The sequence below is a fragment of the Humulus lupulus genome, chromosome 9 (genome assembly GCF_963169125.1).
Source record: "Humulus lupulus chromosome 9, drHumLupu1.1, whole genome shotgun sequence".
Lineage (NCBI taxonomy): Eukaryota > Viridiplantae > Streptophyta > Magnoliopsida > Rosales > Cannabaceae > Humulus > Humulus lupulus.
The window spans coordinates 8,515,138-8,529,562 of NC_084801.1; the positions used below are offsets into that span (position 1 = coordinate 8,515,138).

General features: G+C 29.3%; 1 protein-coding gene across 2 annotated transcripts; it reads right to left on the reverse strand.

Moving 5' to 3' along the window:
* Nucleotides 1-597: 597 nt before the first annotated feature.
* On the reverse strand, nt 598-4,287 carry LOC133800670 (uncharacterized protein At4g18257-like). 2 transcript variants are annotated; one of them, XM_062238704.1, is made up of 4 exons: nt 3,927-4,287; nt 2,589-2,909; nt 980-1,157; nt 598-723 (listed from the first exon to the last, which is right to left on the reverse strand). In XM_062238704.1, the coding sequence occupies exons 1-3, from the start codon at nt 4,211-4,213 to the stop codon at nt 995-997; spliced, it is 771 nt and encodes a 256-aa protein (XP_062094688.1). In that variant the 5' UTR covers nt 4,214-4,287; the 3' UTR covers nt 598-723; nt 980-994. The 2 variants fall into 2 exon arrangements, with proteins under 2 accessions (XP_062094688.1, XP_062094687.1); XM_062238703.1 differs by lacking the exon at nt 598-723 and having other exon boundaries at nt 765-1,157.
* Between the last annotated feature and the right edge of the window lie 10,138 nt (nt 4,288-14,425).

Sequence of the window (14,425 nt, forward strand, 5' to 3'; positions counted from 1 at the left end):
TGCAAACCCACTCAGCCAGAATAAACCGCTCAAACTAACTAACCTGAAAAATCCGTCCTTCATTTCAAACCGCCAATTATTATATTGGGCGGGTTAAATTTTTTGACAACCCGCCCAATTAAGAATTTACTTATTTTTTTAATTTTATATTTATTAAATCATTAATTATACATTTATAAAACTAAATTCAAATTATTTTTTTTTATAAAAGATCCTATATTTTAAAGTAAATTATTTTAGTTACAATACAAACTAAAAATAGAGAAAATAATAAGAAAAATTAGTGAAAAATAAATTTTTTAGAAAAAATTTCAGCAACCCGCCCAAAACGATGGCCGGATAAAACTTCAATTTTTTTAAATTGGGTGGGCTATGGGTTGAAAAATACCAACCCAATTATAGGTTAAGGTTTGTCAAAAATTCACCCAACTCGCCTAAACCGATCAATAAACACCCTAGTTAATAGAATTTTCGACAAGTACTTACATAATGCCATGTCTCAGCATGTGCTAAACTACCATGATACATTTTTTTTTCAAACCTACATACTAATCACATATAAAATCATGGGGTAACATATTATATAACAAATATATATCAAGTAATTCAATTTAATATTAAAAATTAATTAAGATATCTTAGTTGAATTCCTACCTCTCCAATAGTGAATCCTAACCAAGTGGTGGGTTTCGATACTCCAATCACTCCATTTAGCATTTTTCCCTACATTAAATTTCACAAGTGAAATAAGCAAAACCGTAATATAATACTAATTCAATCATTTCACTTATATTATTTCATAATTAATTAGTTCCTAAACCATTAATGTACACAAAAAGAATCTTAAGAAACCAAAGAAACTAAGAGAAGTTACACATAATGTAAAGTTGTGACTATAATCTTTCGCTAGTATCTTTCTATTCATCTTCTGGGCTGGTGAAATCAAGGCGACTAGTAAAAACAATTATTTGATAATCACCATCCTAATCTTATATCATGTTTTCTCAGTACTTGATGCAGCTTTCAGTTTCTTCTCTAATTGTTTTCGCAGATAGGCCTGTTTTAGTTTTTCGCGACGGGCAACCGCCTGTTCTTCTCTTCTTGATTTGAGCTCAGATGCCTTCTCTCTTGCTTGATTTGCTTCTTGATGTACTTCCCTGGAGAAACCCACATCAAATATTATGATCACAAACAAGGGTTATCAAAAATCAAATACATTAAAAAAAGAAAAAGAAAATGAAAAGAAGAGATCCCATTTGGCTGTTGATAGAATGAATATTTCTAGGTTTTCAACTCAAAACTTTAAATTCTGAAGATTCTAACTGAAGGATAACAAGCAACAGAGGACATAATTATTTTCACATATTGAGTTTCGAATCGAATACAAATTCACTCATCAAGTTTTTCTTATTAACCATATAATTCCCTTAAAAACTTTCAGTTCAGTAAGGGAAAGAGTGGAAATGTTTAAATCTTTATGTCCACAAGTATGATATGATCATTAACTTTTATGATGAAATGTTGTGCCTGATATAAATAACAGACATGTTTTTTACTTTTATTCTTTTGGAGACAAAAGGTAAAATAGTACAATACTTGCAACAGTTTTAACCAGGCTATTGTTTTTAACCCAAAACCTAAATTAATAGTTTATTACCATATCAATTGGTATTAAAAATTTAGAGGCAACGGTGCTACTTAAAGCAAAAATTTCACCCTAAAATACAATTATCTCAAGGGAATGAAAGAAAATCTTGCATGCACTTGCAACAAAGTATGTGCAAGTGGCTTGTACTTTCTATATTTTATCTGGTAGTAAGTTCTATCCTAGCACCTACAAAAATACTCTCACATGGTATCTTCTGAATAACAAATTTAAAGATCATTTTTCAAAATAATAGTAATTCCATGCCAAAACAGGGGATAAAGTATCACAAAACTACTATAGGGCATTATTGGTTGTTCTAGACTGTAACACATGATGTTTAATGGAATGAATATATAGCACATGCTTTAATTCACATATCCATACCCTGTATGTAACAAACAAAAACCATCAATATGTGTAATGTGTAAATCGAATGGATAAATGCTGGTCATATTCATATATTCCTTCATTGTTCGTTCTCTTAGGAGTTACGTATTAAAGTTCAAAACGAATTTGGTGTGGAATGGGGTATACCTTCTCAATGCATAGATATTCTATCTATGTTTATAGAAAGTGATAAAAAGGTGGTGGTCATGGCTGTGTGGTGGGCAGGCTGGGGAGAAATAAGAAAATATTTGATGACAAAGAAAAGATCTGGGTAAGATGTTGTGGGAGAAGATCAGGATTTGGGTGGCTGTGAGGTTGTTCAATGTAAAAGAATTCAAATATATTTTATTTTCGGATTTAGTTAGAAATTGGCAGTGTATTATGTAATTTGTTTCTTGTGTTTTCTGAGTGTTTTTCTGTAAAAAAAAAAAAACCCATCAACATGAACCATTAAGGTTCAGTGATAACTTCATAGTTAAAAAATCTATTTTTTTTAATAATGCATATAACCAAATACATAATGCATAGAAGCAAAATAGCTTTAAACAAGTACCTTACAAAACGCTTGTGCTCATTATTGTCCATTGTTGAGGCTGCTCGGCCGAGTCCCACAGGTTTCATGTTAAACAGTAAAGAACCATCATTGTCACCATCTTCATTTTCTGGTGGTACTGCATCAGAAGAATCAGGCTGTTGAGTCTTCTGTGACTCATCATCCTCAAGCCTCTTGGCAAAAAAATTCACAGAATACTTCTCCTTATCTTCCTCATCGGACAATTCCCCCTTCATTAGCTTCTCATATAATTCAGCCTTCCTCTCTAATGCAGCATAGCTAGCTGATCCATCCTTAACTGCCTTCAGCTCAAGCTTGTCCCTGGTCATTGGCCAAATAACAAAAATGAATCATCTAAAAGCAAGACAACTTAATGTTCAGAAAAAGTAAGAAAATTCCTAAAAGAGACTAAATATATGATTACAATGCACACTTATGTTTGTTTGAACCATTTATCATCTTATCATCTATTTATTACTACTCATAACAAAAAAAGAGATGAATATCCTGAGGTGAGTTTACTTTACTTAGCAGCAACCCTCTCTCCCACCTATCTCTGCAGCTACTCAACATCTGTCTCAGTTTAGCTTGTTAATTTTCAATTGATGTCAATCATGCACCCTAGAGGAGCAGCACAAAGGATCAAGCATAAGGTTTGGTTTGCTCCCACAAAATCTGAAGTTCGAGTCACTAGCAATTGCTATAGGTTCTTGTTTTTTTAAACATTGTAGGGTTAGGCGAGGAGCCGAGGAGCGAGTTAAACAAAATTCCTGTCATGTCATGTCAATTCAATCATGCACCTTAGCTTACATCAGTTTACCATACTTTCCATGAGGTGGATTTAAAGCAACATTGGCAGAAAATCCAACATAGTGAAAGAGAGAGCCCATTATCGTTGGGGGCTGAACAATAAATGAAATATCAAAGGACTCCAGCATTTCTGAACAAAACATTAGTAGCTAAATCTACTCTATAATTACAAGCCACTGAAAGGACTTTACAATAAGAAAGCAGACTTTGCTGAGTGGCTATATTCAATAATCAATAATCAATATCAATGCCAAGGCCAAGGATTAAATCCATATCCAACCAATTCTATCCACACAAAATTGAAAATAGCAACTTCAAATTTTAGTAACTTTTAATGATATAATGTCTCTAATTGTTGTAGGAAGTTCAAATCTTTACAAGCAACAGCATGAAAACGAGCATCAAATAGCTAATCGCGGAATGGAAAATCTTAAATAGTTTGTGTATATTGCTTATCACAGGAGAAAAAGTAAACAGTTGAATCAAAATAAACCACAAAATAAAAATTTTAGAAAAAGAGGAACGTACTTTAAAGCACGGGCATCAACGCCAGAGTTCTTGGCGGACAAAGGGTCATGAGAAGAGATCTTCTTTTTAGCACGGTAGCAATCGGCATCGGAGCCGGATAGGTCCCTGGCCTTCTTGGCTTCCTCTTGGGACTGGTAGAGCTGGGCTTTGAGGTCGACGATGGAGGAAGCTCCGACGCCGGCGATGGCGCGGTGTTTTCTCGGCATAATTGAAGATTCCGTAAGCCATCCGAGGGATTCGACAATGAATCTCTTCTTGGTGTTGTTCTTCTGCTCTTCCTCCGCCATTGTTGATCTTGAAAGAATGGATCGATATAGTTCGGTTAGTTCTGGTTGATGCTTTTACTGGTTTGGTTTCTCTTCCTCAAATCAAATCAATAGTTCTCCTACTCACAGAAGAGGGTCCGAGACGTAGTCTTGGGCTTGGGCTTGGACTTGGGCCTGGGCTTGGGCTTTTATACGTTTTCTTACCGTGGATGGACCAAAATAGCCCCATTAGTCAAGTAAAAGTAAGAGGAAATAACATTTTATATGGGATTTTTAATAGAGTGTGCAAAAATATGGCTTTTTTTTTAAAAAAAGTTAATCTATGGCTTTTTTTAAGAATTTTCACTTTTATGGGTTTATTTTTCCATATTTTTGTATAAAAGTTGGTTTATGCCATAGTTTTACTCTTAATCAAATTTGGAAGGGTATGTTTGCAATTTGATTATTTTTTTTTAGGTTATTTATTTTTTTATATTGTTTTTATATTACTAATTTTATATTAAATTTTTCTTTGGTTGTTTTGCAAATTCTTTTTTTGTAATATGAATTGTTTTTAAAATTATTATTTATTTATTATAAACATGTTTTTTTTAAGATTGTAAGGTTTTTTTTCAAATCCTGGGTAGGGTAACCAGTTACTTGATTAATCTTAAAAAAAATCATTGAGCTAGGTTAAATAACATGCACCAGGAGGGGTAACTAGTTATCCTGAGATGAGTAACTTTCTGCCATAAGAGGAGTAACCAGTTACCTAAGAGGGGTGATGAGTTATTCATATTAAATATGAAAATAAACATCAAATTTGAAGGAAAAAATGGAAGAGCACTTCATTAAAAAAGGAAGAAGAAGTAACTATGATTTTAGTAACATAAGTAACTAGTTACCATAAAAAAACCATAAATATACACACACCAGAACGTGAAAGTAACCAGTTACCCTCATAAATATACACACAAAGAATGTGAAGGTAACCAGTTACCCATTCACGTTTTCATATTTTTATTAGTTTTCTTTCCTAATTTTGGTATTTCTATAAGTGTTACAGTAAAAAGAAAATGCTGAAAAAATTGTTTTGAATTTTTTTTATATATAGTGGAAAAAACTATAAAAAAATTACAATAATAAAAGATAATAAATAAAAAATAGTAGAATAGTTATGCAATGTTAAAATATATGTGTAAAAAAAACAAATAGAATGAGAAAAGAATAAGTACAAAAATGAAGAAAAAAAACAAAAGAAAATGAATGAAAAAAAATAGATGAATAAATAAGAATGAAAAGAAGAAGAAAAAGAAAAATAATGAAAAAATGAAAAGAAAAAAAAACTCATATGTGTGAAAAAAGAAAAAAAAAATGGAAGGAGAAAATAATAAATACAAAATAAAGAAAAAATAGAATGAAAAAAAAAACTGAAAAAATATGAAAAAGAAAACAATACAATACAAATGAAAGAAAAAAAAAAAGATAAATGAATAAAAATGAAAAAAAGAAGAAGAAGAATGAAAAAATGAAAAGAAAAAAAGATAAAGGGAAAAATTAGTAGGAAAAAAAAAAGAAAAAGGAAAAAGTGGAAGAAAAAACAAGGAAAAAAAAAAGAAAAAAGAATAAAAAAATGATGGAAAAAATAAAATAAAATAACTTTCAAAATAAAAAAAAAACATAACTAAGATAAAAAAAAATGTGACATTTTCATATTTTAGTTAGCTACTAATTGTGTTTCTCATACTTTAACTTTTTCTTTAATAAATTTCTCATACAAATTAAGAAAAGTATAACTCCCATATTTTTTCACATTAATGATATAAAAGCCATATTTTTTAAAAATTCCCTAAAAGTAATAAAATGGTAAGAGATGGTCTAGTAAGACTTTCCAATGTTATTAAAATGTCTTTTTTCCAAAAAAAGAATTAAAATTATATAAATAAATTCACTTCTTACAACAAGGTTGGGAAAATGTTATGCATTACGAAAATTCATAATTACTAAGAGGTAATTTTGTAAAAAAACATTTATGTAAACAATATTTATAGATTAATTTGTAATTGAAAATGTATTTTTTGTAACATAGAATTATAGAACTAATTTTGTAACTAAAATAAATATACCTTTATAACTAAAGTAGGTTTCGAAAGATGGCGAAAACGGAAGACGAGGACTGTGTAACTACTGTAATGGACAAAATCTGTATACTTGATAAATAATAGTCCAACAAGCAGTCAGTCAGCCCAATAAGCTACCTAACTAGCCAATAAAGCTCAAACCCATGTAAAATAGGCTAGCATATACAAAGTACCATCCAAATACCCAAAACCATACCCAGACCCGAATCCGGATACACTCAGTCAGCCAAGGACCTTGAAACAGTCAAGGCTCGTACCACATTTGCGAATAATTTCGAAAAGAAACCGCTTAGAGCGAGTCAGACGAATTAGGAAGACGGATGAATAATGGTAGAAAAAAAGAATAATAAATAAGACCCTCAGGGGTTGAGGAGGGGACATCTGATAATCATTTTACTTTACTTTATTTTCTTACGGCAGCGAAGTATCACTCTTTCTAGGTGATCCAATCAAGCAATTGAATCAGTCAGCCTGGTCTGACTCAACCGGACTTAACCCGATCATTGAATTCCGCCGTCGTCTCTGTTGTCACTTTAACCATCCTACTACTCATCCATCCATCAATATATCGTTATTTTCATTATAATTTTATTATTTTCAATTAGCTCTCATTACAACCTGACTAACTTGAGCGTCGGAGTCCCTTTGGCTGACACCCCACCGGTGCTCCCAATTGAACTCTCGTCTCTCTCTCTTTGTTCTTGACAGGTTGTTTGTGCTCATCTAATCAATTGTAGAAAATCACATCTACAACTACATAAGAAATTAAAATAACATTTATCTTTTATCGATACTAAACAAGTTTCTTCTCTAATCATAAATGCGTGATTTGAATAATATCATGAATGTTTCATACATTAAATAGTATAGTTTATGATCTAAAATGTTATCATATATATTTTTTTAAAAAAACATAAACAATATTTAAGTTTAATTTTTCTTTAACGTGTTTATGTCATTTATATATATATATATTATTTATTTATTTAAAATTTATATAACAATCATAAAAATTTAATAAATATATTCAATATTTTTTTAAATAGAACTAAGTAAATGTGCATATTATATTACTTGCGCCTAATATATATATTTGAGATAGGTTTTGTAATTTATTATTTTTAATTAGTCATGTATTATTACGTGATTGCCTTTTCATTAAATATAATTGGAATTCTTTATGTGTGAGCATGAGTCATTCCGAGTGAGCAAGAACTCCTTGAGTGCGAGCCACACGAGGATCACAAGAGTGTGACCTGACCAAAATGTCACACTCACATTAGGTTTTTGGTCAACAATAACATAGAAAATCAAGGACAATGCTAGCTTTTAAATTTATGGAGGGCTTTTGTTTGTTCAAACTTTCAAGGGAGCTTAATTGCTATTTTTTTTTTCAAAACAAAAAATAAGTGATGTTAAAAGAAAGATTTAAATGACACAATGATTTATAATGAACATAAGATACATTTACTTTGGGAGTAAAATATATTGATTATTCTTTAGCTTTGCTAGGTTCCCTTTTCTACAGTAGCTTATAGGGGACAATTACAAACAAAGGTTATTAAATGGTCTTTATAAAGATCTTTACAAATGTGTTGCTTGGCTTTCTTGAAAGATGTTAAGGATGAGATTGTCCTTGTGTACTTAAACTTGGCTTCTTTGATATCTATACTACTATTTTTTGGCAATCAAATCAAATGTAGTAGAGGTAAAATTCTTACCTAATAAGAATGAAAATCTAGAGCAACAACAATAGGAGCAATTCTAATAATGACTTAAGTTGCCTCACTATAATTTTTTTAATAAATCTAACCAATTAAAAAAAAAATTAAAGATAATATGAAAGCAACGTTACTTTTGTTGGGCAACATTGTCTATCTTCTTCTAATAAAATCCCCTCCACTTCATTCATCTACCCCACCACCTGATAAATCACTCTTCAAGCAACTTCTTATAGTTTTACCTTAAGTAGTTAAAATGTAAAAAATTTAATTATAATATTAAAAAATTACTTTCTAACTACTTAAGTTATTTCATGTCTTGTTATGCTACTAAATAATTAAGGACTTGATTGGTTTAGAATCCCAATTTGTTTTTATGATTTTAAAAACAATAAAACTGAGGGGTCCATAAAAATACTTGATTAATTCACTATTTTTGAAAATTCGTTTGGAATCCAATCCAAATCTACCCATCAATTAGCCTTACAAAAAGAAAACGTGCAAATATATTATTTTTTGTGTATCCAATCTATTTTTTAGTTTATACATATCAAGTTTTTGAAAACATATAATCAATCTTATTTTCAAATATTCTTTTTTAAATATATTTTTCCAAAATAAATTATTTTCCCATTAGATACCAATCAAGGCCTAAACTATCCACCTTTCTTGGAAAATGTTTTGAGAAGAAGATTCCCAAAGTAACTTTGTAATAATGAGGCCTTGAGATCTCAACATCCCTTTGAGGAGAGATCACTATTAAAGATGGCAACAAAGCCCAATTCATTGCCAGTGAAAGCTTTGACTCATCACTACTGCATACTCAACTATGGATAGGAAGACCTTTTTGGAAGGCAAATGGGAATAAATTCCATTAATTTTATGGTGTGATGTGATGTTTTTTCATTGTTATATATGTATATGTGGGTGAAGTATTTTGTCATTTAAAAAAAAAAAAAGGGAATGCATTAGGCTATGTATGCAAGTTTTGTTTTATGTACTTGGACTTATGGTAGAGGAAAAAAATGTGAGGAAAGAAAGTTTGAAAAGAAGAAGAAAAAATATATGTTTGGTTGAAAACAAAAAGTGAGTAAAGGAGAGGAATGTTTTTGGAACAAAAGTGAAGAGGAATGTTTTTATAACATGCATTTAAGTAAAATTACTTATTTACTCTTATATTTAATTCTAAATAATTGATAAAAAATTATGAAATTATAATTTCACTTTTATTACTATTTTCTTTCCATCTTATATACCAAACAACATAAGAGAAATATAGCCATATTTTCTATTTTTCATTATTTTTCTTTTCTTTCAACTAAATATAAGGTAAAGTTTAATGTAGTAAATGCTTGGTTTGATGTACTTAGATCAATCAAATCAAATCAGTTGTAAGTGGACGAGATTGCATTCCTAATTGGACAAAATCCTCTCCTATAAGTTCCAACATATTAATTTGCACAACAATGCATGTGCACACATAAATGTAATATAATTGGTTGAAAAAACTTATTATATAAGAAGTTAGGAAAATACTAGTTTGTTGCTTTTATGTTTTTCACAAATTTTTTTATTGATTTTTGTGTTTTATTGAATGATAATTCGGATTTTGTGTGTTTTCAAAATGTATTAAAATAATACCTTATACAAAATTTTGGTCAAAAAAATTTCAAATATAATATTTCATTCTCAGTTTTTCTACTACTTTCTTTGTTTTTCTACCCATCGCATTACTAAAGACTTGAGAATTGATTTTATAATTGAAAATATTTTGACTAAAATTAAGTTTAGAATACTATTTTGATCTATTTTATAAAACATAAGATCCAAATTGTTATTTAACAAAACACAAAAATCGATCCCATATTCAAACTAAAAGCAAAGACCAAAATGGTATTTCCAATATAAGTATATATAAGTATGATATAATATTTTAATATAATTTGTATATATTTATATCATTGCCCTTATTTTTACCTGACTTTAAAGCACAAACAAAATAAAATAATCATTTGGGATGCGAGTAGAAAAAATTAAATGGGATAAGCAAAAGAAATAAACAAATGATGAGCGGTGAAGAAAAGGAAAAATGAGTTTTTTTTTTTTTTTTTTTTTACAATTAATACAGAGGAAATTATATTTTATATAGGATTTTTAATAGTGTGTGCAAAAATATGATTTTTTTTTTAAGAATTTTCACTTTTATAGATTTATTTTATCATATTTTTGTATAGAAATTGGTTTATGTCATAGTTTTACTCTTAATCAAGTTTTATTATTTTGGAAGAGTATATATGTAATTTGATTATTATTTTTTTAACTTTTTTTTTTTTATATTAAATTTTTCTTTGGTCATTTTGCAATTTTTTTTCCTTTTTTTTTTAATATGAATTGTGTTTAAAATTATTTTTATTTATCATATACATTTTTTTTTTAGATTTTACATTTCTTTTTTCAAACACTGGGTAAGGTAACCAGATACTTGATTGATGTTTGACAGTTATGTAAAAAAAATCATAGAGTTAGGTTAAATACATGTACCCAGCGGGGTAACCAGTTATCCTGAGAAGAGTAACTTTCTGACATAAGAGGGGTAACCAGTTACCATAAGAGGGATGACGGGTTGTTCATATTAAATATTAAAAGAAAGATCAAATTTGAAGGAAAAAAGAGGAAAAACACTTCATTAAAAAAGGAAGAAGAAATAACTATGATTTTAGTAACATAAGTAACTAGTTACCATAAAGAACCCAAAAATATACACACACATCAGAATGTGAAGGTAACCAGTTATTCTCCGAAATATAAATACAAAGAATGTGAAGGTAACCAGTTACCCCCAGAAATATGCACACAAAGAACGGGAAGGTAACCAGTTACCACAAATCTGAAGATAAAAATAAAAAATAAAAAAAAATCAGATCCACCCCCTTTCAGTTCTCTCCCATCTTCTTCATATAATTTATTTTTCTTGATTTGAATGTTCCCATCAGGGTAACTGGTTACTCATTCACATTTTCATATTTTTATTAGTTTTCTTTTCAAATTTTGGTGTTTCTATAAAGGTTACAGTAAAAAGAAAATGCTGAAAAAATTATTTTGATTTTTTTTGCATATAGTGGAAATAACTATAAAAAAAATTACAATGATAAAAGATAATAAATTAAAAAAAATAGTAAAATAATTATGTAATGTTAAAATGTGTGAAAAAAGCAAAAAAAATTGAATGAGAAAAGAATAAGAACAAAAAATGAAGGAAAAAAACTAAAAAAATATGAAAAAAACAAAACAAAACAAAAGAAATGTTGAAGGAAAAAAACAAATGAATGAATAAAAATGAAAAGAAGAAGAAGAAAAATAATGGAAAATGGAAAGAAAAAAAAATATGAATGAAAAAATTGGTAGAAAAAAAAATCTCATATGTGTGAAAAAAAATTGAAGGTGAAAATAATAAATACAAAAATGAAGAAAAAATAGAAGGAAAAATTAAAAAAATGAAAGAAAACTGAAAAAATATAAACAAAACAATACAAATAAAAGAAAAAAATAGATAAATAAATACAAATGAAAATAATAAGAAGAATGGAAAAATGGAATGAAAAAAAAAAGATAAAGGAAAAAATTGGTAGAAAAAAAAAAAGAAAAAGGAAAAAATAGAAGAAAAAATAAGTAAGGAAAAAAAGAAAGAAAAAATAACTGAAAAATAATTAAAAAATTGAAAAAATAAAATAAAATTACCGTCAAAATCAAAGAAAACATAACTATGATAAAAAAAAATGTGGCATTTCCATATGTTGTTTTTGTTTGATTAGAATTGCTTTAATTATGCTTGCTCAGTTTTTTTATTTATTTATTAGAATGGGTATTAGACTATAAGTATGCTATTTTAAATCCAGAACTTTAAGTGTATGGACTGGAGACCAGATGTAAGAGGCAGATCTATACAAGTATGCTCTAGACTTGCAACAAATAGTTGATCTAGTCTATCAAAAAGTTTTCTGTCCTTTCATGTATAACAAAGCCACACACAACAAGGTTGTTGATTGGTATCATAAAGGTTTTGCTTAGCTGTTATTTTCTTTTTAATTATGATTGGTTTCATTATGATATTACTTAGTGAGTTGTTTTTATATGTTGTATGTGGTAAATTATAATTTATAATTGCTTGCATTTTTTTTTACATGTATATGAATGATGGATAAGTTTCTTACCCCAACTTCCACCCAATTAGGTGAAGTGCTTGATACTACAAACACTACCCCAAACACCACCACAAACACAACTCCTATTGAGCTAAAGTCACCCAAAAAAGAAGGCAATGATGAACTAACCAAATCTAGAAAAAAGCCAACTAGGAACTCTATTGTTTGGGATGCACTTGTAATTATTGTGGGAAAGATTATGCTTGTGATAGTAGGAGAGTTGGAACAAGTAGTTTGTGGGTCCATTTGAACAACCAATGCAAGAAGTATTCATATAGGGTAGCTGATAAAAAACAAAATTTTCTTTCATTTCAAAGTGTTAATGATGGAGAGGGAAATTTGTTGGCTGTGACATTTAATAAGGAGAGATGTCGAAAAGCCCTAGCTCGGTTTATGGTGAAGGATGAACAAGCCTTTAATGTTGTAGAATGTAAAGGTTTTAGGGAGTTTGTTTAGGAGTTGCAACCCAAGTTTCTTGTCCCTAGTAGAATGACTGTTACTAAGGATATATACCAGTTGTTTTGTGATGAGAGGGTTAAGTTGAAGGAGTTAACCAAGGTTGGGAAAAAATTATGTTTAACAACTGATTGTTGGACATCTTCCATCCAAATGGCTTATATGTGTCTCATTGCACACTATGTTGATAGTGATTGGAATTTGCAAAAAAGAATTATAAATTTTTGTCAAATTTCTAATCACAAGGGTGAAACTATTAGTAAGGTGATAGAAGCTTGTTTGCTTGGTTGGGGAGTAGAAAATATCTTTGTTGTGACTGTTGATAATGCATCAGCTAATGATGTAGCTGTTGGTTATGTAAAGAGGAGGGTTGATGCTTGGAATGAGTTTGTTCTTGATGGTGAGTTTATGCATTTGAGGTGTGGTGCTCACATAATAAATCTAATTGTGAATAAGGGGTTGAAAGACATGCATGATTCAATTGCTGCCATTTGCAATTGTGTGAGATATATTTGGTCATCTCCTACAAGATTGCAAAAATTTAAAGCTTGTGTGGAAATTGAAAGAATTGATTACAAGGGGTGGTTGGTTTTAGATGTCCCTACAAGGTGGAATTCCACTTTTATGATGTTAAATGGGACTCTTAAATTTGAAAAAGTTTTTGCAAGGTATGAGGAGGAAGATTATAAATTTTTAAGTTTCTTCATGGAAAATAAAAATGGGAAGAAAATGATTGGGCCACCTAGTTCTAGTGATTGGGAGAGTGCTATGATTTTTGTTAAATTTATTTCCACTTTTTATGAAGTTACTCTAAAATTTAGTGGCATCTTGCATGTAACTTTGTTGTGTGAAATCGATACGCAAGTGCACGTAATCGTAACAAGTAATAAAGAGTAAGTGAGATCGTTCCCACAAAGACTGTATATTAAGTACCAAAACTTAATTCCTATTTCTATTTGGCTAACAATAATTGAGTCACAAGATTTAACTAAAATTATAAAATAAAAAATTGAAATTAACTTCAAGAACTGAAAATAAACAACGTTAAGAAAATTTAATAGATTAAGAACTAGGGCAATCAATTTCATCAACCATCCTCTTTAATCCTTATTAACACAAATCTTACTATTCAATTTTTCTCTTGTGATAGCAGGTCAACAATAATAGCTTATATTCGTACTAAGATATATAAGTCTCAATCCTATGCAAATTTTCTACATTTCTGTGATAAATAAACATAAGATAGACATTAAGATTAACAACCCTAAAACTACACAGACCACACAGGTACTCTCGTCCTAATATGAACTCTATGTTTATTCAATTACAACATATTCAATTCTCACTTCTCAGATTTCGAATCAAAATCATATATTTCATGTCAATTGTGATCAATCATTCACAAGCATTAGATTCAAATTGAATAAATCACAAGATAAAATTGAAATCATAAAACTTGCATTAATTTAAAATAAAGATTCAGGAGAATCCATTAACACCCTAGAAAAAGAGTTTAGTTCATGACAAAATTCATAATAACCATAGAAGAAATAAAAAGCATAAAAAAATACAGAAAATTCCAAGTAGAAAAGATGAAAACTGTGATGAATTCTTTTATTCCACTTGCAATCCTCCACAATGTGCCTCTAGCCGTCTCTAAGGGTTAATCTCTCTCTCAAAACGTCATTAAGAAAGCTATTGTAATCCCCAATTAATTATGTGCGAAAGGACAAA

Bases quoted from the DNA above. Each gene is read 5' to 3' on its own strand.
- LOC133800670 (XM_062238704.1), bottom strand. From the start codon at position 4,213: ATGGCGGAGGAAGAGCAGAAGAACAACACCAAGAAGAGATTCATTGTC. The intron at 2,910-3,926 runs GTACGTTCCTCT...GCCAATGACCAG, and splicing joins GTTGATGCCCGTGCTTTAAA to GGACAAGCTTGAGCTGAAGG. The intron at 1,158-2,588 runs GTACTTGTTTAA...GGGTTTCTCCAG, and splicing joins GAGCACAAGCGTTTTGTAAG to GGAAGTACATCAAGAAGCAA.